Consider the following 25,556-nt stretch of genomic DNA (forward strand, 5'->3'; position numbering starts at 1 on the left):
GGCCTTCCTGTGAGGGGCGTGACGCTGAGGTGGGAGAGGCGGGGCGCTGAGCCTTGGTGGGCGGGAAGCTGAGGCGGGAGTGGCAGGGCCTGTCTAGGAAGCACGGCGGGGAGCTTTGGTGAGGGAGGCCGGCCTGGGAGGGGCGGGTGCTGAGTCTTGGTGGGCGGGGCCTGTCTGGGAGGGGCGGGTGCTGAGCAGGGAGGGGCGGGGCCTGGGAAGCCAGGAGCCGAAACTGTGGACGGGTGGGGCGGGGCCTGGCTGGGGTGCAGTGGGCTGAGTCTGCCCCGGACAGATGCGCGGAGCCGGCTAGGGTACTGGCTGAACGGGCAGGGCCAGATTCTAGGGAGGAGGAGGGGAGGAAATGCAGGGTTCGGAATCAAGATCCAAGAGCCTTTCCAGACCCCGCAACCCAGATACAAGGCCTTTCGCGACGCTGGGGTGAACCAAGCCCTCTTCTACTAGAAGCTGCTGCCGTGCATCTGGGCTTCATTATCGCCTTCGAGGTAGGCTCAGCCATCTGTCTTGGACAGACTTGGTTCCAAGTTCAGGCTCTGCCGCCAACCGGCTGGAAATGGGGATATATTATATAATAGGATCTACTTTATAGGGTCGTTATGAAGGTTCGGTGTCAAGCATTTGCACTGTGTCTGGCATGTTGTGCTCAATGAATTAATATCACAAATAATAATAACATTATTTCTTGGCAAGAGAAAGGAGAAAGGAGAGGAAGCACTCGCCCACCAGTTTTGCTCTTTTACAAGCCCTGCCCCTGACGGGGTTCCTACTGTTAAGGGTTCGAATCATAGCTCTGTGTCTTTGGGCAAATGACAACCCCTTTCTGCTTCTGTTTCTTCACTTGTGGAGTAGAAATTACCCCCAGCTCATAGAGTTGTTGTGAGGATTAAATTAATTAATATCCGGAAAACCTTCAGATTAGGGTTTGGCGCAGGGTAAGTGCTCCATGAGTTAAGATCGCTAAGGCAATCATTGTCTCTTTTTGGCCCCCTTCTCCCCAGCATGTAGTGTTCTTCTTCTAGTGCCCCAACGCCCGGCTTGTGCCCGATGTGCCAGCCCTGGCTACCAAGATAACGCGCGAGGGCTACCTGGCCAAGCAGGCGGTGGCAGACAACGGGGAGGCGCTGCCTTCAGTCAGCAAGGCAGGCTGACCCCGGACCCACCCACACCATAATGACCATAATGACCACGCCCCTTGGCCTGCCCTCAAGCCTTAGCTCAGCCTTCTCAAGTTCCGCTCTCTCTAGCCACGCCCCATTATTTGGCCTCGCCCATTGGAGGGATTGGCTGGACTCCCTGTAGTTTCCGCCTGTTCCCGCCCATCATTAAGCTCCGCCCCCTCCACGCCCCCTTTTCTACTTTATCCGCAAACTGGGGTTGGGGGCTGTTCTCTGGAGCGCCAGCCTGCTCAACCTGACCAAGCTGTGCTCTATGTCCGCTGTCCCCGAAGTCCAGGACGCAGGGGCGAGTGAGGCAGGGCTGCCCTTCCGGGACCCTAGGTTCCCCAGGATGCTCCTCCTGTTGGGGTCCTCTGGCTTCCAGTTACGCATCTGGGCAGTGTCTCAAGGCCTGAGGATTGGAGTTCCCTGGAGACCTCCAGATCTGCATTGCTACCCTTCCGTGTTCCTAGCTTCCTGGCCTCTGTACAATGCCGACAATAAACCTGTCTCTGTGCCCCAGCCTGCCACCTCTCCACGGCCACCTGGTCCCCACCCACACGGTGCAGTGTCTACTCACTATGTGGCATTGCTCTAGGGAGTCGAAGTGAACATGGGGGAGCAGGGGAACCCTAATCACTCTGAACTTAATGGCCATCGGTTGGCAGCTAAGGAAAATACTTTGGGGCCGGGTGCGGTGGCTCACGCCTGTAATCCCAGCACTTTGGGAGGCCGAGGTGGGTGGACCACCTGAGGTCAGGAGTTCGAGACCAGCTAAACCAACATGGAGAAACCCCATCTCTACTAAAAATACAAAACTGGCCAGGGGTGGTGGCGCATGCCTACAATCCCAGCTACTCGGGAGGTTGAGGCAGGAGAATCACTTGAACCTGGGAGGCGGAGTTTACGGTGAGCCGAGATAGCGCCATTGCACTCCAGCCTGGGCAACAAGAGCAAAACCCTGTCTCAAAAATAAATAAATAAATAAATAAATAAATAAATAAATAAAATACTTTGGGGGACTAGGGCACGGGCCATGAAACCTCTGCTGTGTATTCCAAGCCCGTAGTGTATGAATAATAAGATCAGTAAGAGTTCAGTTAGGTTAGCCGAGACACCCCCTATTAGACTTTCACACACTTTTCACCACGAGACCCTCCTAAAAGCCTGGTGAGGCAGTACCAGGCAGTGGTGAAGGACTCAGGTTGGTGGTGTGGTCAGACAGACCTGGGTTTCTTTTTTTTTTAGACGGAGTCTTGCTCTGTCACCCAGGCCGGAGTGCAGTGGTGTGACCTCAACTCACTGCAGCCTCTGCCTCCCTGCCTCCCAGGTTCAAGCCACTCTCCTGCCTCAGCCTTCCAAGTAGCTGGGATTACAGGTGTGCGCCACCACGCTCAGTCGATTTTTGTATTTTTAGTAGAGATAGAGTTTCACCATGTTGGCCAGGCTGGTCTCAAACTCCTGACCTTGTGATCCGCTGGCCTCGGCCTCCCAAAGTGCTGGGATTACAGGCGTGAGCCAATGTGCCCGGACTATTTTTGTATTTTTAGTTGAGACAGGTTTCACCGTGTTGGCCAGGCTGGTCTAGAACTCCTGACCTCAGGGGATCCACCCACTTCGGCCTCCTAAAGTGCTGGGATTACAGGTGTGAGCCACCGTGCCCGGCCAGACCTGGGTTTCAATACTAGTCCCGCCCCTTATTAGCTGTGTGACCCTGGGCAAGTTATTTAATCTCTTGAACCTCAATGTCATCTGTAAAATAGGGACTTCATAGAACTGATGAGAGATTTCACAGGGATAATGCTCATGACTTAATTTGTACAAGCCTCTTAAACAGTTGGCCCCCCATATCCTCGGGTTCTGCATCCTTGGGTTCAACCAACCATGCATGGAAAATGAAAATAAAAACAAAAAATAACAACAATGACAAAAATAATGCAAATAAAAAACATTACAGGATAACAACTATTTACATAGCATTTACACTGTATTAAGGTGTTATAAGTAATCTAGAATTGATTTAAACTGTACTGGAGGGCCAGGCATGGTGGCTCATGTCTATAATCCCAGTACTTTGGGAGGCCAAGGCTGGTGGATCGCCTGAGCCTAGGAGTTTGAGACCAGGTTGATGAGATCCCATCTCTACAAAAAATACAAAAATTAGTCAGGTGTGGTGGTGCACACCAGCAGTCCCAGTTAGTCAGGAGGCTTAGGTGGGAGAATTACCCAAGCCCAGGAGGTCGACGAGACTGCAAGTGAGCCCTGTAATTGCACCACTGCACTCCAGCGTGGATGACAGAGTGAGACCCTCTCACTTGAGTACATTTTATTTTTTTTTTATTTTTTGACAATAAATACATAAAATAGACGGGATACAGTGGCTCACGTCTGTAACTCCAGCACTTCGGGAAGTTGAGGTGGGTGGATCATTTAAGGTCAGGAGTTCAAAACCAGCCTGGCCAACATGGTGAAACCCTGTCTCGACTAGAAATAAAAAAAAAGTAGTAGGGTGTGGTGGCATGCGCCTGTAATCCCAGTGACTGGGGAGGCTGAGGCAGAAGAATTGCTTGAACCTGGGAGGCAAAGGTTGCGGTGAGCTGAGATCCCACCACTTGCACCACCACGCCTGGGTGACAGAGCGAGACTGCATCTCAAAAATAAATAAATAAATAAATAAATAAATAAATAAATAAATAAATAAATAAATTTTACTGGAGGATGTACAAAGGTTTTAGCAAACACTACGACATTTTATATAAGGGACTTGAGCAGCCATGGATTTTGGTATAGGAGGGTTCTAGAACCAATTCCCCACAGATTCTGGGTACCAAGGGACAACTGTACTCACCTAAGTGGTAGCAGTAACAGTATCTACCTGACAGGGTTATGGTGGAGATTAAATGAGTAGATACATGTGAAGTGCTCAGGACAGTGCCTGGCATTTAGTAGGTGAACAATAAGTTCGCCCCATGAGTATTAGTATGTGTACACATCTGCACATTAATATTAAGTACCTGGCAATTGCTGGGAGCTCAAACAGATGGCAGGTAATATTAGGGGAAAATGCAGCTTCCCCTTCCACAGGGTTGGGAAGATTGCATGCTGGGCATACAGCATGCCCTTCTTATTGGAGGCGGTTTGACTTGGCTATTTGATTTGGTTTATTAAGGGCTCAATTGGTATAGTCTGGGAAGGCTTCATGGTGGAGGTGGCCACTGGAGATGGTGGGGCAGGCCATTCCAGCCAGTGGGAAAGGATGGGCCATTTGCAAGGAGTGGCTGTACTAGATGAGGAGAGGCTGTCCAGGATGATGCCAGATGTCACACCACCAACTTTCAGGATTGATTTCTGTCTCCCAACCATAGGGATGAGTGTTCCCATTTGATAGATGTAGTAATAGGATCAGAGAAGGTCATCAGGGTTCTCAGGGTCCCTAAGGAGTCCAAGGCTTGGGAGGCTCTCTGTGAAGCTCCCAGGATGCTCCCCAGCTCCAAGAAGTCCCCTGAACACGCCCATGTTTGGGAAGCTCCAGAAGAGTGGTGACCTGTCTCCTAGAAGCAGAAGCAGTGCCTCCCCCATCTTGAGGACCTGGGTGTAGGGTCCTTTAGAGCTTCACTTGGGCATAGGACTCCCATTGTTCCAGCCCCCCTCTTGTACCCCAGACTAGCCAAACCGGTTCTGGGGAAGGGGGGCGGGGAGCAGGCACGTTGAGACAGCCGCCTGCCTCTCTCTGCAAGGTTCCCTCCTCCTTCACCTCCCCCTCCCTGCCCTACACAATACCCAGGAGCTTGCCTTGCTCGGCTCTGGGGCCATGCTGACATGCTGACATCGCCCCCTGAGGACTTGGCTGCAACCCCAGAGCCCCCAGGGTGTCCCGGAGCCCTGGACTGTGCTGGCAGCAGGACGGAGCTCCCTGGCTGAGGTAGGGCCCCACCTGGGTGCCAGCAGTCCCATTCTCTTCCCGCCAGTTTTCCCCGCTGAGTGAGCCCTTTGTGCTGCCTGCCTGGTCTCTGATCCTGGCCCTGACCCATTATGGCCTTCTGGGGCTCTGTGAACCACCTGGCCTGGTTCCCCTTTCCAGCCATGACTTCCCACTTGGCTTTACTCCTTAAAGGGCAGAGAGGCCCTGGCAAGGTCTCCGCTCTTCTGGGCAGCAGGGCAAGGGGCACCCGGGAGGGGGGAGGGAAAAGCTAGGTACAGGAGGCCAGAAATGCTTTTTCTGACCATGGTAGTGTCCAGGGACTCTCTGGCAGCCCTGCTAAGTGGGTCCATTGCCCTCTGCAATTAGCAGCGCCCACCAAGGGTACTTTCCTCGGCCCCTGCCCATCCTTCTTGGCGTAGATATATTTATGATGAGACATGTCTCTCAGAGAGGGCATTGCGTGGTGATGCGGTCTCTTAGGAGCCACTTTACGGATGGCAATACTGAGGCCAAGGGATGGGCTACAACTTGCCTAAAGCCACACAGCTGGTCAGTGTCAACACTGGGCCTAGAAGCTTGGGCGGGGGTTATTCTCTCTGGGCTCCAGAATGGCCCTTGCCTAGTAGACACTAGAGTCTCTATTCCGTGATTGTGCCTCGGGAAGGTAATGTCTCTGCTGTCTGGGGCCAGTTCTCTTTCTGAGGTTTTTATTTGTTTTTTTTTCTAACAGAGATGCGCTACACACAATATGAACACAGCTTGTCCCTCTTAGCTCCCCAGCATTGAGGTTGGGTGGGCCAAACCCCTGGAGGGCCACAGGGCTGGCATCCCAGCTAGATGGGTCACTCTTACTACCCCTTGTCCTGAGCATAGGTGGAGGCTGACACACTCCTGACTTCCCTGCTGGGGACCCGCCTCCAGCTTCATCTGCCCGGGAAGCCTTCTGTGTCCCCTCCCCACATTCACCTAGCCTTCTCCTCTGCGGTCTTAACTGGCGGTACTCCTGCTGCAAAGCCTCAATGTTTTGCCGACTTATCCCTGCGAACGATGGGAGAGAGGATCCCTCCCTGCCCTCCAGGGGCTTCCAGAACCCAAGTGCTAGAATCTCCCAGCATACCAGGGGGCAGGGGGCATGTGTACATGCCTGCACATGTGTGCCCCCAGAAGCAAGCAGGACTTCTGTGTCGAGGACTCCTGATTCCTGCAGAGAAAGAGACCTGTCTGAGGGCAGGGGCCTCCTTCCACACACTCCTACAATGTAATGTGTGTCTCAGCCTCGCTCCTTCATCTTCCCCATCTGTGTGAAGGCCTGAGCCACATTCTGTCTAGAGAAAGACTGATGGTAATAAAAATACTATCCTGTTTGTCAGATAAGGAGACAGTCTTAGGGAGACTTGCTCAGATGGGCACTCTTCAGGCTAGAGGGGCAGAGGCTGATGGTACAAGCCAGAGTGGCCACTGTAGAGATGGTCCCTTTGGAGCAGCCAGTCCTCTTCTTCCCACCCTTCCAGGCAGCAGGGTGAAGGGAGCGGGAGGAAGCAGTAGAGAAGCTGTGCAGAGAGACTGGGGCCTGCCATAGACCCAGCTATCTTTCACTGGGTCCTCTTCTCCCTCCCTGTCTCCAACAGTGACTGACACTGTCACTGCTCAGGCCAAGGCTTTCTCTCAAAGTGCACTAGGTATTTCAGCCATAGAGCAGTTACCTATTACCTCCTCCAGGAAGTCTTCCTGGAATACCCAGGTTGAGTTGAGCCCAGCACCCTCCTCTGATGGTTCCTCTGGCTTGGCTCTTGCTAACCTGGATTGTAACTGTTTTCGTTTTTGGCTCTCCCACTAGACTGGCAGCCCATGGGCATGAAATGTTTGTCCATCTGTCTCCCTGGGTTTTCTGGGCTTCATCTGTGTCTCTGAGGATCTGGTTGGCCTGAAATTGTCAGTGTCTCTGTCTCCATCTCTGGGTCCCTGAATGTCTCAGCATCTGTGGTTTTTCTGTTTTTGAATGTCTTGGGGTCTTGGTTTCTGAGTTACTGGCTAAGTGGTCTTTGTTTCTCTAGGTCTCTCTCAGTCTTCATCTCCTGGCTCTCCTGGTCCTGCCAGGCTGGGCACTGCCCCTTTGGCCTGAGGGGGCCTCTGGGGGGTCCTGGCTGCCCGGCCTGCCCACAGCGAGGCCAGGCTAGGGTAGGCCCCCGCCCAGCCCGCTGCCTGCTCCCTCCCTCCCTCCCTGCTTGCCTCACCACAGGGTTTGATGAATCAAACTCTTTGTCTGGGTGGGATCTCCCCCAGCCAGCTGGGCAGAGAGAGGGCTTCCCCTGCCGGAACAGCCAAACAGCATCAGCAGCGGGCCTGGGCCCGGAGAGGTGAGGGGCTGCAGGAGGGAGGCTGGCAGAAGGCCACAGGGCAAGAGCTGCCGGGGCTTGAGCCTCTCAGATCATCAGGTCTGCCCCGATCGAAGGGCTGGCTCCCCGGGGATAACTTCCTGCCCAGAAAGGACCCATCCAGCCTGGCCTACTCAGGGGCTGGAAGCTGGGGTGGGGAACAGCCCTTCTTTCACTCCAAACCGGGGGGGTTGGGGCACCTCCCTGAACTTCAGGAGGGCCCCTGCCTGATCTGGGTGATGGCCCGCCTGCCAGTCCATGACCCTCCCAGCCAACTTGGCATGGGTGTGGGCACCACTCAGCACTGAAGGCCGCAACTCTGGGCAAGGGTCGGGGGGATGGGGGGAGAAATATCAAAGCAAGGACCTGTGGGCTGGTGTGTGTCTGCATCCTGGGGTGTGCGTGTGAAGGGAAGAGGAGGATGAGAAATCTTGGGTGCCTGGGTAAGTATCGGATGGGTCAGTGTGTTTGTGAGGAATTTGTTAATGTATATGGTTGTGTAAAAATGTGTGTGTCTGTGACTGTGTGAGCCTGAGTTTGAAATGTCTGTATCTGTGAAAGTGCACATGTCATTCTATACTTGGGAGAAATGTAGTGTGGATGTATATGCTGGGACATGGATTTGTGTGACGATGTATGTATTTGCATGTCTGGTGACAGGTTGGTGTGTGTTAGAGAAGGTACAAAGTGGTTAAAATCACCGATTTGAAAGCTAGAATGGCCAGGTTAGAATCCTGGCTCCACTATTTACCAAATAACCTCTCTATGCCTCACTTTCCTCACCTATAAAATGGGGATAATAAGAGCATCAACTCACAGGGTTGTTGTGAGGATTAAATGAGATAATATGTGTAAAGTACTCAGTCTATCATTCAGGCAATGCCAAGCAAGTATCGGCTATTTCTATATAATTAGACATGTGAGTGCGTTTGTGGAGATGTGTGCACATGAGTGTACACAGGGGTTTGTCCAGGCCTCCAGGGGTGGTGGCTTACTGGCCAGCCCTGCTGTCCTCTGTCTAGATCTGATATCTTCTCTTTTGCAGGGCCAGGTGGTGGCAGAGCAAAAGAGGAATGGACTGTGGGCCACCTGCTACCCTCCAGCCCCACCTTACTGGGCCACCTGGCACTGCCCGCTGCCCTGTAGCAGTGTACCAGCAGGAGAGCCTGTCCTTTGCAGAGCTGCCCGCCCTGAAGCCCCCGAGCCCAGTCTGTCTGGACCTTTTCCCTGTTGCCCCCGAGGAGCTTCGGGCTCCTGGCAGCCGCTGGTCCCTGGGGACCCCTGCCCCTCTCCAAGGGTTGCTATGGCCATCATCCCTAGGAAGCTCAGATACAGAGATAACCAGCGGGGGAATGCGGCCCAGCAGGGCTGGCAGCTGGCCACACTGTCCTGGTGCCCAGCCCCCAGCTCTGGAGGGACCCTGGAGTCCCCAGCACACACAGCCACAGCGCCGGGCCAGCCACGGCTCAGAAAAGAAGTCTGCCTGTGAGTCACCCTTGGGGAGGCAGGTGTGGGTGCCACAGTGGGGGGGATAGGGGAGGGGCTGGGCAGTTCCTTAACCTTTATGTCCCAAGGTTCCCCCAAAAGTCAGGACAAGTGGTAGATTAGTGATAAGGAAACTAGCGGGACTCAGGGAAGGCAAGTGACTTGTCCAAGGTTATGCACTGAGTGAGTCACCATTGCCTGGTCCCTCTGCCTACTGCAGTCAGGCCCTGTGCTGTCCTTACCCCTCTCATGGACCCCAGGGCTCTGGGGACCAGACGCTAGCAGAAACACAGGCCCTTCCTTTGGGCATGGCGCCTGAACCTCCCCAGGTGCTCAGGGCCAGGCTGGGGGAGACCCCAGCCCCTGCTCTCACAGCTTGCCCCCCAACCCTAGGGCGCAAGATGCGGGTGTACCAGCGTGAAGAGGTCCCCGGCTGCCCCGAGGCCCACGCTGTCTTCCTAGAGCCTGGCCAGGTAGTGCAAGAGCAGGCCCAGAGCACCGAGGAGCCCAGGCCGCTGGAGCTGACTGGATCCACCCGAGTGAGTCTCGAGGGTCCTGAGCGGAGGCGCTTCTCGGCTTCGGAGCTGATGACCCGGCTGCACTCTTCTCTGCGCCTGGGGCGGAATTCAGCAGCCCGGGCACCCATCTCTGGGTCAGGCACCGGAGCAGCCCGGGAAGGTACCAGCTCCTCTCATGGGCCCTGAGGGCAGCTAGATGCCGGGTGGGGGTGGGGGATGCCCACTCACCGGCCGCCTGAGGCCGTCAGGGTGCCCGGTCCGGGGCCCAGGCCCCAGGCCCTCTCTGTACCCCTACCCTCAGTTCTTGCCCTCTCCAGGGAAAGCATCGTCTCGAAGTGTAGAGACGGGACCGGGTGTCGGGACCGGGTGTAGGGACCGGGTGTCGCGGCCAGCCCCTGGTGACTCACGAGAGGGCCATGGCGATTGGTCCGAGCCCAGGTACCACCTCCCGTTTGGGCTTGGGTCCAAGACAGGGTGCAGGCGAAGAAGGGCCGTGACGCTCTCTCTTTCCTAGGCTAGACACGCAGGAAGAGCCTCCTTTGGGGTCCAGAAGCACCAACGAGCGGCGCCAGTCTCGATTCCTCCTTAACTGTACGTGGGAGGGGATCCCTGGGAGGAGGTAACAGAGGAAGGGGCTGCGGTGTGGAACCGGGGAAAACGGGGTTTAGAGAGTTGAGAGGCAGGGATCGAGTGAGAAACGGAGAATGGAACTATCGGTATCTAGCACGCAGTAGGTGCTCAATTTGTTTATGGAATGAATGAATGAATGAATGAATGAATGAATAAATTCACTATGTCCAGATATCCGAACCGCAGCAAAGGTTAAGTGACGCGGGCTCTTGAGGGAACCCACGGTCTTGCCCGCCCGTCTTTCCCCAGCCGTCCTCTATCAGGAATACAGCGACGTGGCCAGCGCCCGCGAACTGCGGCGGCAGCAGCGCGAGGAGGAGGGCCCGGGGGACGAGGCCGAGGGCGCAGAGGAGGGGCCGGGACCGCCGCGCGCCAACCTCTCCCCCAGCAGTTCCTTCCGGGCGCAACGCTCGGCGCGAGGCTCCACCTTCTCGCTGTGGCAGGATATCCCCGACGTACGCGGCAGCGGTGTCCTGGCCACGCTGAGCCTGCGGGACTGCAAGCTGCAGGAGGTGGGCGCGCGGAGGGACCCGGCGGGGCGGGGGCGGGGGCGGGGGCGGGCCGGGGAGTACGCGGTCCGGGTACTTAGCGGGAACCGGGCCATAGAGGGAGGGGGACACACAAACGGGAGTGCTGGCGCGACTGTCCGCGCGGAAGGTTGGCTCTAGGACCTGACTACACGAGGCCGTCTGGAAGCGAAGACAGCAAGCCACGGAGCGGGAGGCTAGGGGAGCCAGGCTTGGCTGCGGGCAGAGGGCGGAGCCAGCGGGACGAAGCCTAGGATAGGACAGGGCCGGATGAGGGGCGGAGCCATTGGGAGTGCAAAAGCCTGGTGGGCGCGGAACAAGGCGGGGACAGAATCAGGGGCGGGACCTGGGAGTGGGCGGGCTCGGGGAAGAACGCGTCGGGACTGGGCTAAGGGGAGGGGCGGGATCTAGGGCAAGCGGGGTTTGCACAATTGCTGGTGGCGGGAGGTGGGTCGCTGGGCCTGCCCGGCGCCAGATTAAGAGTGGGGCTGGAGAAGGGGCGAGCACGCGAGGTGTGGCGGCCTGGGGTCCGGGGATGCGAGGCCAGGGCCTCCGAGGTGAACCGGCCCGGCCCTTTCGACCCCGTGTGCGCCCTCCCTCAGGCCAAGTTTGAGCTGATCACGTCCGAGGCCTCCTACATCCACAGCCTATCGGTGGCTGTGGGCCACTTCTTAGGCTCTGCAGAGCTGAGCGAGTGTCTGGGGGCGCAGGACAAGCAGTGGCTGTTTTCCAAACTGCCCGAGGTCAAGAGCACCAGCGAGAGGTGAAGAAGTGCTCTGGCCTGGCCCACGGTGGGGACCGAGCCTGTGGTTGGCCGGCTTCCAGATCTGGGGTCTCCATCCTGGCTCTGACTCCTCAGGTTCCTGCAGGACCTGGAGCAGCGGCTGGAGGCAGATGTGCTGCGCTTCAGCGTGTGCGACGTGGTGTTGGACCACTGCCCGGCCTTTCGCAGAGTCTACCTGCCCTATGTCACCAACCAGGCCTACCAGGAGCGCACCTACCAGCGCCTGCTGTAGGGCTGGGGGCTCTGAAAGGGGCGGGGGCGTGGAGGGAGTCTCAGGCAGGTGTAGACACTGAGGACTGGGTGATGCAAGGTGACTCTGGGAGGGAAGGGGTCCCTGAAAGGGTCTCTGTGACCAGGATAAGGTGAGATGCAACCCCAAGGGGCAGTAAGGATGTGCTGAGAAGGTCCCTAAGGGCCCCGTGGATGGCCAGGGTTGTGGATCCCAGGAGTTCAGGTCTACCTGTGATTCCAGAGCCCTTCCGATTTTCCAGCCTGGAGAACCCCAAGTTCCCTGGCATCCTGGCTCGCCTGGAGGAGTCTCCCGTGTGCCAGCGTCTGCCCCTTACCTCCTTCCTCATCCTGCCCTTCCAGAGGATCACCCGCCTCAAGATGTTGGTGGAGGTACCTCGAGGGGACAGGCTGCAGTAAGGGCTGGGTGGGAGGGCTGGGTCTCAGGGGAGTATGAGGCCTGCCTCATTGTGCTGATCCCACCTTCCAGAACATCCTGAAGCGGACAGCACAGGGCTCTGAAGACGAAGACATGGCCACCAAGGCCTTCAACGCGCTCAAGGAGGTGAGCTGGGCAGGGCAGGGGCTACTTGGCTCCTGGGGCCCCCCTGGACCCCCAGCATGTCTCTAAAACAGCCCCCAGCTGTCAGAGTCTCCGGTCCCCAGGCAAGAGTCTGAGGCTGGGCTCTGGGAGCCAGGGCTGAGGGGTTGCAGGTGACCTCCCCACGGCTCCCCCAGCTGGTGCAGGAGTGCAATGCTAGCGTGCAGTCCATGAAGAGGACAGAGGAACTCATCCACCTGAGCAAGAAGATCCACTTTGAGGGCAAGGTGTGTGTCTGCCGCCAGCGGGATGGGCACTCCAAGGGGCAGCTCTTGTTTCTTCCTTGCCCTAGGGGCTTCAGGCCAGTTCATCGCTGCCCACACCCTCCCCTCTGCTATCCTGTGCTCTCTGCCTGGTGCCCCTGGGCCTGACCCATCCTTCTCCATCCCTCTAGATTTTCCCGCTGATCTCTCAGGCCCGCTGGCTGGTTCGGCATGGGGAGTTGGTAGAGCTGGCACCACTGCCTGCAGCACCCCCTGCCAAGCTGAAGCTGTCCAGCAAGGCAGTCTACCTCCACCTCTTCAATGACTGCTTGCTGCTGTCTCGGCGGAAGGAGTGAGTTGGGGCAGTCGGGGGTGGATAGGTAAACTGGAGCCAGGCTCTCTTCCTCCCTACCACTGGGCTTATGACCAGTCCATCCCTGGGCCTGGGAGCCCCTGCCTGTGCCAGGTGGTGCTGCCAGGGCACCTTGAGACTTGGAGGCTCCTGAAGCAAAGGCAGAGATGTGAGACAAGTCCATGTTCCGGAAGGGAGAATCAAGGGCTAGACTGTATGTCAAGGACTTGGAGCTGCTGTGAGCTTCAGCCAGTTAGAGCAGAGACTAAGAGCATGACCCTGGAGTCTCAACTCTGCCCCGAGTCACAGCTATGCCAGAAGCCAACTTTTACTCAGTACCTACTCTGTGCAAGGCATGCTATGTGGACTAATCCCTTTAATCCTCCAAATCCCTCCCTGGGAAATAGGTTTCTCTGTTACTCTCAGATCATGGAGCCAGTAGGTGGGGGAGCCAGGAGGATGCCAGCTCTGTCTGATGGCAGCACCATGCCTCACTCACAGTGAACACTCCCTCAGTATTAACTGTGATTATTATAAGTGAGGAGTGAGGTAGAAGACTACCTGGATAAGGTGAGTGGGATAAAGGATGGACATGTGGGATGGTGGCTCACACCTATAATCCCAGCACTTTGGGAGGCCAAGGTAGGAGAATCACTTGAGTCCAGGAGTTCAAGACTAGCCTGGGCAACATAGTGAGACCCCATCTCTTAAAAAAAAAAAAAAAAAAAAAAAGGATGGACATGTTATGCTGTAAGAAGAATTCATTCTTGATTTGTTTGTTCATTTATTAAAGAGTCACTGAATCTCTGTTCTGTAGCAGGCCAGTGCTAGGGACATAAATATGAATGAGACTTGTTCTCTGCTCACAGGAGCTCTCAGACCAGTGAAAATCCATCCTGATAACCAGATCAGGGTTTTGATGGAAGGGTGTACTGCGGTAGTTCCTGGTGTGGAGTGAGAATCAGTAAAGCTTCATAGAGGATGAGACATTTGAGCTGGGTTTTGAAAGATGAGTGGGCGTTTTCCAGGTAGAAAGGTAGTTTGAGTGGAGGAGTACAGCAGAGTCGTGGTAGTGTAGACAAGCGGAATGTGTGTTTGGGGAATGATGAAGCCTCATGTGGCTGGATTTGTAAAGGAGAAGGGCAGCAGGGGAAGTTGGGGTGTTGAAGGTCATGGTAGAGAGGCTGGATTTTTTCTGAGGCAGCCAGGAGCGTGGAGAGTTAAGCAGAGGGATGATATTTTGCTCCTGGCCAATTTGGAGGATGAACTGGAAGGGGAGAGGCAGAGGGTCCTGCATTGCTCAGGAGAGGGTAGACGCTCCAGAAGTGGTAGGGTGCTTCAGGAGAAGTGGATTCAAGGGACATTAAGGAGGAAAGACAGGACATAACTACCAGGTGGGTGTAGGGGGGATGGAAAGGGAAGAGGTGAGCATGACGTCTGAGTTTCCTTTTGGGCAAACTGGTGGTGTCTTTCACTGGAATGGAGAACAGTAAAGGGGATCTGGCTTGGAGTGGGAGAAGCTGAGTTCTTTTTTTTTTTTTTTTGATGCCGAGTTTTGTTGAATGAGTTGACATCCATGGAACCCCCTCCACCCATCCTGCCTACAAGTACTTACTGATCCCAAATTGTGAGTCAGGCAGTATCAGACACTGAGATACAGTGGTGAAGAGATGAGGCTCAGCCTTCATGGGGCTCACATACTGGAAGAGAGACACTCCGCAGGCGAGCTGTCCAGTTGGCTCTTCGGAACAGACGCTTGGGAGAGAGGTTCAGAGAGAGGTCGTGAATCGCTTGAACCTGGGAGGCAGAGGTTGCAGTGAGCCAAGATCATGCCACTGCACTCCAGCCTGGGCGACAGAGTGAGACTCTGCCTTAAAACAAAACAAAAAACCAAATAACAAACAAAAAAAAAAAAAAAAAAAAGAGAGAGAGCGAGAGAAAGGTTGAAAGCGTGTTTGGGGCTCAGGGACTGGTCTCCATCACCTCCAGCCTCCACCAGCAAGCCAGCAGGGAAGAAGCTCTTGGTTCCTTGTGGGGACTTTGCCAACTGCTAGGAAAGCAGCGCCCTGTCGAGAAGCAGGACCCTGTGAGAACGCTGGCAGGGCAGGCAACCCTTTCTCCCCGCTTCCAGTCAGACCCTACCTGATCCTGAGGCTGGGTGCCTGGAGCCAGGGCCCAGGCCAGGCTGACCTCCCCTCCCCCGGTCCTCCAGGCTAGGGAAGTTTGCCGTTTTCGTCCATGCCAAGATGGCTGAGCTACAGGTGCGGGACCTGAGCCTGAAGCTGCAGGGCATCCCTGGCCACGTGTTCCTCCTCCAGCTCCTCCACGGGCAGCACATGAAGCACCAGTTCCTGCTGAGGGCCCGGACGGAGTGAGTGGGCCTGGGTATGGGGAGAGAGGAGGCTCTTCCTCCCCATGACAGGCACCCCTGGGACATCCTGGCCTTGTTCCTCCCCAAGTGCTCATCTCTTCCCTGGCTTGGGCAGGACACAGGGGCAGAGGGCAGGGCTGGAGGCCAGAGCAGGAGCGCCTGCCCCACAGGTGGTGTTGGGGGGCTGCCACCTCCTCCTCAGCCTCTGGGCATCTCTTGGATGGAAACCCCCACACCCTGCTGTCTCTGGCTTCAGGACTGTGGCATTAGGCAGGATGGGGGTAGGGCTGGCATCCAGGGGTTCTGGGCCTGTTATGCTCAGAGCTGGGTGGGGCACAGGCTTGGGAACAGGGTTGTGGGGGGGGCCTGGGATGGGGTAGACATGACTTGGGTCCTGGGCCTGGACATCATGTCTGGCTCCCCCAGCCTTGGTTTCAGCGCCCTGCCCTGGGCAACTGCACTTTGCATGCTGTGACAATTGAGCCTCCTCCTTCCCTAGAAGTGAGAAGCAGCGATGGATCTCAGCCTTGTGCCCCTCCAGCCCCCAGGAGGACAAGGAGGTCATCAGTGAGGGGGAAGGTAGCTCATCCCTGCTGCTTACATCCCTGGGCCGGACCCTCGCCCGCCCTCCTCCCCTCCCATCCTGGGGGCTGTGTTGCCAGCAGGGCTATGGGGAGACAGATCAACTTCTGGGGCACTCGGGTAGCTCTGAGGAACCTTGAAGGCTGGGCAGAACTTACAGAGCACAGGTGGACTCTGTGTCCACAGGCAGCATCCTGGAGATCACAAAGCCCTCATAGCCTCCCATTTCACCCCGTGTTACGAGTTAGAAGAGAGGTTCAGAGATAAACGGACTTGTGTAAGTTCACCCAGCCAGTAAGTAGCAGGGCTGAGACCAGAGTCCGGGTCTGTCTCCGTCTTTGCGTCAGTTGCAAACGGGACAAGAAGCAGCCGGAGCCAGGGTATGAGGGGTGGTGGGGGTAGTGGTGGCAGCTGAGGGATCTGCTCAGTTGGAATAAAGGTTTCTCCTTTGGGGGTGGCTGGTAAGCCAGGGTGCAACCTAATCATAGAGAGCCTCCCTATAGTGGCCCTAGGAAGCTATTGAAGGTTTGTTTAGGTTTTTTTGAGACAGGGTCTTGCTCTGTTGCCCAGGCCAGAGTTCGGTGGTGCGATAATGGATCACTGTAGTCTCAACCTCCTGGGCTCAAGTGATCCTCCTGCCTCCGCCTTTTGAGTAGTTGGGACCACAGGTATGCACTACCACACCTGGATACCACACCTTTATTTTTATTTTTTGTAGAAACAGGATCTTGCTATGCTGCCCAGGCTGGCCTCAAACTCCTGGACTCAAGCAATCCTTTCCCTTCAGCCTCCCAAAGTGCTGGGATTACAGCATGAGCCATTGTGCCTGGCTTATTTTTTATTTTTTTATTTTTTGGAGACACAGTTTTACTCTGTACCCCAGGCTGGAGTGCAGTGGCGCAGTCTCGGCTCATTGCAACCTCCGCCTCCCGGGTTCAAGCGATTCTTATGCCTTAGCCTCCTGAGTAGCTGGGATTACAGGCACTTGCCACCATGCCCGGCTATGTTTTTTTGAGACAGTCTCACCCTGTCATCCAGGCTGGAGTACAAGGGCACAATCTCAGCTCACTGCAACCTCCGCCTCCCAGGTTCGAACAATTCTCCTGCCTCAGCCTCCCAAGTAGCTAGGATTATAGGCGCCCGCCACTGTGCCTAGCTAATTTTTGTATTTTTAGTAGAGGCAGGGTTTTGCCATGTTGACCATGGCTGGTCTTGAACTGCCTCAGCCTCCCAAAGTGCTGGGATTACAGGTGTGAGCCATTGCGCCCGGCCTTATTGGAGGCTTTTGAGCAGAGGAGTTAGGGCTGAGCTTTAGGTAGTAAAGGGAAAGAAAGGGCACTCATGCCCACTGAGTGCCGCCATAGGCCAGGCCCAGGGCTAGGGGCTTTGTATTTTCATTAAATCTAATTTAATCCTCATGGCAACCCTACCAGGTAGACATTTTTCTTTTTTTTTTTTTTTTGAGACGCAGTCTCTCTCTGTCGCCCAGGCTGGAGTGCAGTGGTGCGATCTCAGCTCATTGCAAGCTCCACCTCCCGGATTCACGCTATTCTCCTGCCTCAGCCTCCGAGCAGCCGGGACTACAGGCGTCCGCCACCAAGCCCGGCTAATTTTTTGTATTTTTAGTAGAGACGGGGTTTCCCCATGTTGGCCAGGATGGTCTCTATCTCCTGACCTCGTGATCCGCCCGCCTTGGCCTCTCAAAGTGCTGAGGTTACAGGCGTGAGCCACCGCGCCCGGCGACATTTTTCATATCTGAGAAAACCGAGGCTCAGAAGGTGAAGTAAATTAGTCACACAGCCAGTAAGTGGCAGAACTGGGATTCAAGCCAGGTCTGGCCCCCCAGTCTGGGGCTTTGGATGCTACCAGCCCACCTGGTCTAATGAAAAGAGCTGAGGACCAGGAAGGGGGTAGACGCTCTGGCTTGAGCTAGGAGTCCCACCTGGCTGGGGTAAGCTCCCAGGTGGTCAGGTGGGGTCCCTGGGAATTAACATTTGACCCCTGAAGGATGAGGAGAGGTTGTCACGAAACGATCTGGGGAAGAGTATCTGGCAGAAGGAAGAGCCAGTGCAAAGGACCTGGGGAAGGAGGGAGCTTAGAGTGAGGAACAGCAGGGAGGCTGGTGTGACTGGAGCTTTGTGAGTGAGTAGGGAGGGAAAGTGGAAGGGAGAAGATGAGGCTAGCAGGGGGTGATGCCAGACCATGAAGGGCCTTGTAGGGCCTAGGGAGGAGTTTGGATTTTATTCTAAGAGGATTGGGAAGCCCTGGAGGGCTTTAAACGGGAGTGATGCAGCTTGAATCCCAGTTGGGAAAGATGGGCCAAAGGGAGCACCACAGCGATGTCAGGGGCATACTGCAGGGCCGTTACTGTTTTGTGTGAGGTGGCTGGGGGCAGTTGGACGTTGGAGTCTGAAGGACAAAAGCAACGTATTGGCTTGAGCTGGGGAGGGGACAACCGTTGGTATAGAGGCAGAAACTGAAGCTGGGAGGGAACGGAATCATCCCGCACTTGTATTTAGGGTAGGAGAGGAGATAGGCCAGGGTGGGCAGAGGGTACACCTGCTTGGATGTGGGCCTGTGGCGTGGGAGTGGCAGAGGAATAGAAGCCTCAGTGGCCACCTTCCCACCCCCTTGCTTCCTCCTACTGCCCCTCCCTGCCCTACCCATGCTCCTTCCCCTGCCATCCTGCCCTTGGGACTCCCTGAGCCTCCCTTGGGCTGTCAGATCGCCCCCAGGTTCAGTGTGTTAGGACATACAAGGCACTGCAGCCAGATGAGCTGACCTTGGAGAAGACTGACATCCTGGCAGTGAGGACCTGGACCAGTGACGGTGAGAGGGCCTCCTGGGAAAGTCTCCCTGATGGGGCTCAGGTGGGCAGGAGGTGGCTAGATGACTAAGATATCACACAGAAAGGCTCTGCAAGTGTTGATCTGCCACAGCATGTGGGAATCAGGTTAGACAAGAAGAGGAACTTCCTGCTTGTAAAGATACAGGATTGAGAGTGATGGGGGAGAGTGGGAAATACCCTTTCAGAGGATGTCAGGAAAAACAGGTCAGAAGTTCATCTACAAGACAGCTCGAGACAGGGTCCTTCCTGGAGCTGAGAGATGCTGAGATGATGTCACCTTGGCCCCAAGGGTGCAAACAAAGCTTGCATCAGGGCTGAGGTGTTCCCTTCCAGGCCTGGCCCTGGTGCCCCTTTGATGCTGTTGTTCTTGGCCTGTTGTCCCTAGGCTGGCTGGAAGGGGTCCGCCTGGCAGATGGTGAGAAGGGGTGGGTGCCCCAGGCCTATGTGGAAGAGATCAGCAGCCTCAGCGCCCGCCTCCGAAACCTCCGGGAGAATAAGCGAGTCACAAGTGCCACCAGCAAACTGGGGGAGGCCCCTGCGTGAGGGGCAGCCATGGCCTGAGATAGCACCTCCATGCCTGGTTCCCGGATGGTCCTGGAGGGGCCTGCAGTGTCTCCATGCCCCAAGCTGCTCCTGCTGGCACTTCACTTCTGTGGCCTTGGCATTGAGGGCAGAGGGTAGGCACAGGAATGGGGGCGCCTCCAGAGGGTATCTCTGTCCTCCTGCTCCTCAGTGTCCACACTTCAAGGCCAATGGCAGTTTCTTCCTCTGACGTGGGGACCATAACAGGTGATCACTGATACCTGGCAAGGACTGGGGCCCTCTACTTTCTGTGCCCTCAATCCTGCCTGACTCTTGGTCCTTCTGGCAGGGACCTGGCTGGGGAATGTTCTGGTGCTGGTGGTGCTGGGACCTAAATATGTATTTAGATATATCTGGCGTCTTGTCTACCACCTCCCCTGGCCAGAGCCCGAGTGGGTGCCTGGTTGCTGTGTCTTGTCTGTAAATAAACTCCTATCATGCCTTTGCTTGGAGTCTGTGATCCATCTGATGCTGCCCCACCCCCGCAGTCCTGTTTTCCCAGCTAAAGACCAGGAGAGTCTCTGGCTGGCTCCCAACTGGGGCTTTGTATGTCTCTAGAGTTCACCTCTGAGCTGTAAGAGGGTGACCAGGGGACAGGGGGACGATTGTGTATCAGCTAGGCTGCTTTCGGCTGCAAGTAACAAAATGTCAGATACAAATAGGCTTAAACATTAAAGAGATTTGATTAGTTCTTTATTTGTTTCCTGTGGCTTCTATAACAGAATTACTACAAACTGAGTGACTTAAAGCAACAATATTTTCTTCTGTCACGGTTCTGGAGGCTGAATCCAAAATCAGCAGTACTGGGCCCGCACCCAGGGGCCGTGCTCCCTCCTGGGCTGTCAGGGAGAGTGGTTCCTCGCCTCTTCCCGCTGCTGGTGGCTGCAGCGTTCCTTGACTTGCAACCGTATCACTCTGATCTCTGCCTCTGTGGTCACATTGCCTTCCCTGTGTGTCTATACCGTATTTCCCTCTGCCTCCCTCTGATAAACAAGTGATTGCATTTTCAGACTTACCCAGATAATCTTCCCATCTCATAATCTTTAATTTAAATCACATCTTCAAAAACCCTCTGCCCACCGTCCCCCGCCCCCCCCCCCGCCACTTTTTTGTCATATGAGGTAACATTCACAAGTTCCAAGGACTAGGGCATGGATATCTTTTGGGGGCCATTTTTCAGCCCAACCTGGAGGGTGGTGGTGCAATCTTGGCTCACTGCAACCTCCGCCTCTTCGTTCAAGTGATTCTCCTGCCTCAGCCACCTGAGTAGCTGGAATTACAGGTGTCTACCACCATGCCCGGCTAATTTTTATATTTTTAGTAGATACGGGGTTTCACCATGTTGGCCAGGCTGGTCTCGAACTCCTGGCCTCAAGTGATCCTCCTGCCTCGGCCTCCCAAAGTTCTGGGATTACAGGCATGAACCACCATGCCCAGCCCCTCCCGTAGTTCTTATCACTGAGAAGTATAGAACCAATGCAGGCTTCAGGCAAGGCTTGATCCAGTGGCTCAGTGATGTCACTGAGGACCCAGATCTTTCCATTTTTCTACTCTGCTGTCCTTGGTGTTGGCTTTATCCTAAGGCTTCTAGGGGCTTCTTCATTCACATCAAACATGGAATAAGAGAATTGTCCTTGTCTCAGGCTTCCCAGAGTCCTGGGAGTGTCTCTGATTGGATCAGCTTGGCTCACATGGCTACCTCTGGGCTGATCATGGCGGTGCAGATGAGCCTAGCCTAAGTCCTGTGCTCTTATCCCTGGAGCCAGGCTGGGGAGTTGTCTTCCCTGGAATCCCATGGATTCCCAAGTGGAGCTTGGTGGCTGCTGCAAAGGAGGGGCGGGTGCTGGAGAGGCCAGTGTTTATTACATCACCCAAGAGAGTGGAAGGACCTGGGAATAATGACCTTGGAGATGTGAACACCTGTGGGGATGGGGGCGTCCTTCAACCCTCTGAAGGAGGTCATGGGGCAAAGAAAACAGGTGAGTCAGGGTGATCCAGAGGGCAAACGTGGGACAGGTGGGGAGAAGCTCAGATTCATGAGGAAGTCTCTGGGAATGACTTTCTACGTGGTGTAGTATAGGGATGGAGGAGCATGTGGGCTTAGGAAGCAGACACATTGGAATTTTTTTTTTTTTTTTTTTTTTTTTTTTTTTTAGGTAGGGTCTTGCTCTGTCACCCAGACTGGAGTGCAGTAAGTAGTGTGATCATGGCTCACTGCAGCCTCCCAGGCTCAAGCAATCCTCCCGCCTCAGCCTCCTGAGTAACGGGAACTACAGGTGCGCACCACCCTGTCCAGCTAATTAAAAACTTTTTTTTTTTAGATGAAGTTTTGCCATGTGTTGCCTAGGCTGGTCTCAAACTCATGGGCTCAAGTGATCCTCCTGCCTCAGCCTCCCAAAGTGCTGGGAAAACAGGTGTGAGCCACCATGCCCAGCCTTGAATTTTTTTTTTTTTTTTTTTTTTTTTGAGATGGAATCTTGCTCTGTCACCCAGGCTGGAGTACAGTGGTACAATCTCGGCTCACTGCAACCCCTGCTTCCCGGGTTCAAGTGATTCTCCTGCCTCAGCCTCCCGAGTAGCTGGGATTACAGGCATGTGCCACCGTACCTGCCTAATTTTTGTATTTTTAGTAAAGATGGGGTTTCACTACGTTAGCCAAGCTGGTCTAGAACTCCTGATCTCAGGTGATCCACCCACCTCGGCCTCCCAAAGTGCTGAGATTACAGGTGTTAGCCACCGCGCCCAGCCTCCAGCCTTGAATTTGAAATCTGCTTCTGACATCTATATCCCATGTGATTTTAAAAAAATGAACTTTTTGTTTTGGAATATTTTTAGGTTTATAGAACAGTTGCAACAATGGTACAGAAAGTTCCATCCACCCCTTTCACAACTTCCCCCATTGTTAGCATCTTACGTGACTACGGTACAGTAGTCAAAACTAAGAAACCAACACTGGTACACTGCTATTAACTGAACTCCAGACTTGATTCGGATTTCACCAGTTTTCCCACTAATGTCCTTTTCTGTTCCAGGATCCAATCCAGGATCCCACATTGCATTTTGTTGCCGTGTCTTAGTCTTCTCCGGTCTGTGACAGTTTCTCAATGTTTCCTTGGTTTTCATGACCTTGACAATTTCAGAAGTTCTGGTCTGTGGACTATCCCTCAATTTGGGTTTATCTGATGTTTTTCTCATGACTAGCCAGGAGTTATGGGTTTGGGGAAAGAATACCACAGAGGTAAATAAAGTGCGTTTCTCATCACGTGATGCCAGGAGGCACGTGATGTCCACGTGACTCGTCTCTGGCAATGCTAGCCTTGATGACTTGGTGAAGGTGGTGCCTGCTCTGGGGCCCAGGCTGGAGTGCAGTGGCGCGATCTTGGCTTACTGCAAGCTCTGCCTCCCAGGTTCATGCTGTTCTCCTGCCTCAGCCTCCTGAGTAGCTGGGACTACAGGCGCCCGCCACCATGCCTGGCTATTTTTTGTATTTTTAGTAGAGACGGGGTTTCACTGTGTTAACCAGGATGGTCTCGATCTCCTGACCTTGTGATCTGCCTACCTCAGCCTCCCAAAGTGCTGGGATTACAGGCGTGAGCCACCGTGCCTGGCCTCTTTCTCTCTCTCTTTCTTTCTTTCTTTCTTTCTTTCTTTCTTTCTTTCTTTCTTTCTTTCTTTCTTTCTTTCTTTCTTTCTTTCTTTCTTCCTTCCTTCCTTCTTTCTTTCTTTCTTTCTTTCTTTCTTTCTTTCTTTCTTTCTTTCTTTCTTTCTTTCTTTCTTTCTTTCCTTCCTTCCTTCCTTCCTTCCTTCCTTTCTTTCTTTTCTCTCCCTCTCTCTCTTTCCTTCCTTCCTTCTTTCTCTGTCTTTCGTTTCTTTCTCTTTCTTCCTTTCTTCTTTCTTTTCTTCTCTTTCTCTCTTCCTTTCCTCTCTCCTTTCCTCCCTCTCTTTCTCTCTTTCTTTTGCTTTCTTTTTGAGACAGTCTGGCTCTATTGCCTAGGCTGGAGTGCAGTGGTACAATCATGGCTCACTACAACCTCTGCCTCCCAGCCTCAAGCCATCCTCCCACCTCAGCCTCCCGAGTAGCCGGGACCAGAGGCACATGTCACCACGCCTGGTTAAATTTTTTTTTTGTAGAGATGGAGTTTTGCCATGTTCCCCAGGCTCATCTTGAACTCCTGGGCTCAAGTGATGTGCCCGCCTTGGCCTCCAAAGTGATGGGATTACATGTGGGAGCCAATTTTTTTAATTTTTATTTTTTGTGGAGAAGAGGTCTTGTTATATTGCCCAGGCTGGTCTTGAACTCCTGGTCTCAAACAATTCACCCTCCTCAGCCTCCCAAAGTGCTGAGATTGGCCAGGCATGGTGGCTCATGCCTGTAATCCCAGCACTTTGGGAGGTTGAGACGGGCGGATCACCTGTGTCAGCCTGGACGACATAGTGAGACTCTGTCTCAAAAAACAAACCAAAACAAACAAACAAAAAAGCAAAGTGTTGGGATTTGAGGCATAAGCCACCGTGCCTGGCCAACTATTTTATTTTTATTTTTTATAGAGACAGGATCTCACTGTGTTGCCCGGGCTGGTCTTGATCTCCTGGGCTCAAGCGATCTACTCACCTTAGCTTCCCATGAGGTTGAGATGAGCCACCATACCCAGCCCCCTTTTCAAACTCTGTTCTTTGGTAGCAATTTGAGCCCACATTCAAGTTGGCGGGGGTGGATAAACTTGGGCCAATTATTTGGAATTCTTCTGTAAGGAAGACTTGTCCCTTTCCTTCTGTTTATTTGGCTAGTCATTTACAGTCATGCATTGCTTAACGGCGGATACATTCAAAGAAAGCGCTGTGAGGCAGTTTGGTGTTTGTGAGACCATCATAGAGTGCTGTTACATGCACCTAGATGGAGGAACCTACTACACACTTAGGCTAAGTGATATAGCCTAGGCTCCTGGGCTACAGGTTTATAAGCTGTGCTGCCTGTTACTGTACTGAACACTGTAGGCATGTTACTGTACTGTAACACAGATCACTAGGCAACAGGAATTCTTCAGCTCCGTTGTAACTTTATGGGACCAACATCATCTATGTGGTCCATTGTTGACTGGCAATGTAGAATGTTGCTGTGCAGCATATGACTGTATTTCTACCACCGTGGACCTCTGCATTTATTATTTTATACTTTGAGTTATAATCCAGTACTATGTTATTTTATTTCGTTTTATTTTATTATTTGCTTATTTATTATTTTTTGAGACACACATATATGTGTGTCTATATGTATACACGTGTGTCTATGTATACACATATGTGTTTCTATATGTATACAAATATATGTATCTATATACATACATATATAAATATATAAATATACATGTATACATATATAATATATACGTGTGTGTGTGTATATATGCATCATGTATATATATGATTTTTAGGCAAGACACCAAGTCTTTTTAAAGCCTCTTTAAGGCTCCAAGCCCCATCTGGAAAATGGGGACGGTGATAATGATTCCTGCCTCATGGAGCCACCGTGAAATGAAGTATGTAAGTGGTTGACACAGTGTCTGGACCATAATTAGTCACGAGAAGTGGTGGCTTTTATTGTGTCACAGCTGCACAGCCAGAGCATGGTGGCCCTTGTGAGGTGGGGAGGCCCCTGTCCCTTGAGGGTTGAAGGAACTCAGGCAGTCTGGGAATGGGATTCCTGTACTGAGTTGAGACCAAGGGGCCTGCATGCTTCTTGCAGTGCTGAGTCTGCCTGAAGAGTGCCCAACTTGACAGCAGCTTGGCAGAGCAGAGGAAGCAGGCTCTCCTGCACTCAGCCTGCCCTGGCACATCTGGACTCTGGCTGACACCTGAGTCTGGGTTAGACTGCTGGGGGCCGGGGGCAGGCTCTGGGGCGGTGCTGCCAGGCAAGGAGGCCAGGGCTGCTCCCTGGGCTCACTTTCCTCATTCACCACCTGCTCCCTGCCCACCTGCCCAGGGGGTAGATCCAGGCCAGGCATCTTGGAAGAGCCCCCTCTCAGTGATGCTTGCCTCTGCCCATCAGACCCTGTCCTGGTAGGGCTTTGGCCAAGGATCCAGGGCCCTGCCCCTGCTTGCCGCAGAAGGAGGAGGAAGCTGGGGGGTGGTATCTGCAGGACAGGACCTGGAGGCGGTGTCTGGGGCTGGAGTTTTGGCCCCTGAGGCTGTCTGCCCAGCCAGTCTCCAAACCATGATCCTTCAGGAGTTCCTCCCCACCCAGTGCCCATGCCCTTCTCTGCAGCAACCCTGCTCTGCTACCCCTCCTCACTCCCCCTGATCCCCAAACTCTGAGCCTGTTGTTTAGAAGATTTTGTCCTGAAATGAAACTGTTGAGAAAGAAACTTACTTCATTGTT

General features: G+C 54.1%; 1 protein-coding gene across 2 annotated transcripts; it reads left to right on the forward strand.

Annotated features, from left to right (window-relative positions):
* The first annotated feature begins 297 nt into the window (after positions 1-297).
* On the forward strand, positions 298-19,625 carry ARHGEF19 (Rho guanine nucleotide exchange factor 19). 2 transcript variants are annotated; one of them, XM_007980376.3, is made up of 16 exons: positions 298-503; positions 8,515-8,954; positions 9,348-9,632; positions 9,790-9,910; positions 9,987-10,063; positions 10,352-10,614; positions 11,232-11,392; positions 11,489-11,641; positions 11,905-12,034; positions 12,132-12,206; positions 12,380-12,469; positions 12,637-12,797; positions 15,010-15,168; positions 15,668-15,747; positions 18,475-18,579; positions 18,984-19,625. In XM_007980376.3, exons 2-16 carry the CDS (start codon positions 8,543-8,545, stop codon positions 19,139-19,141), a joined length of 2,430 nt encoding a protein of 809 aa, XP_007978567.3. In that variant the 5' UTR covers positions 298-503; positions 8,515-8,542; the 3' UTR covers positions 19,142-19,625. The 2 variants fall into 2 exon arrangements, with proteins under 2 accessions (XP_007978567.3, XP_007978568.3); XM_007980377.3 differs by lacking the exon at positions 298-503 and adding an exon at positions 4,975-5,094.
* Positions 19,626-25,556: the final 5,931 nt, after the last annotated feature.

The sequence above is a fragment of the Chlorocebus sabaeus genome, chromosome 20, assembly GCF_047675955.1.
Source record: "Chlorocebus sabaeus isolate Y175 chromosome 20, mChlSab1.0.hap1, whole genome shotgun sequence".
Classification (NCBI taxonomy): domain Eukaryota; kingdom Metazoa; phylum Chordata; class Mammalia; order Primates; family Cercopithecidae; genus Chlorocebus; species Chlorocebus sabaeus.

Coding starts and splice junctions, on each gene's coding strand:
- ARHGEF19 (XM_007980376.3), top strand. CDS start 8,543: ATGGACTGTGGGCCACCTGCTACCCTCCAGCCCCACCTTACTGGGCCA. Junction 10,064..10,351: donor GTCTCGATTCCTCCTTAACT/GTACGTGGGAGG, acceptor GTCTTTCCCCAG/CCGTCCTCTATCAGGAATAC. Junction 10,615..11,231: donor GGGACTGCAAGCTGCAGGAG/GTGGGCGCGCGG, acceptor GCCCTCCCTCAG/GCCAAGTTTGAGCTGATCAC.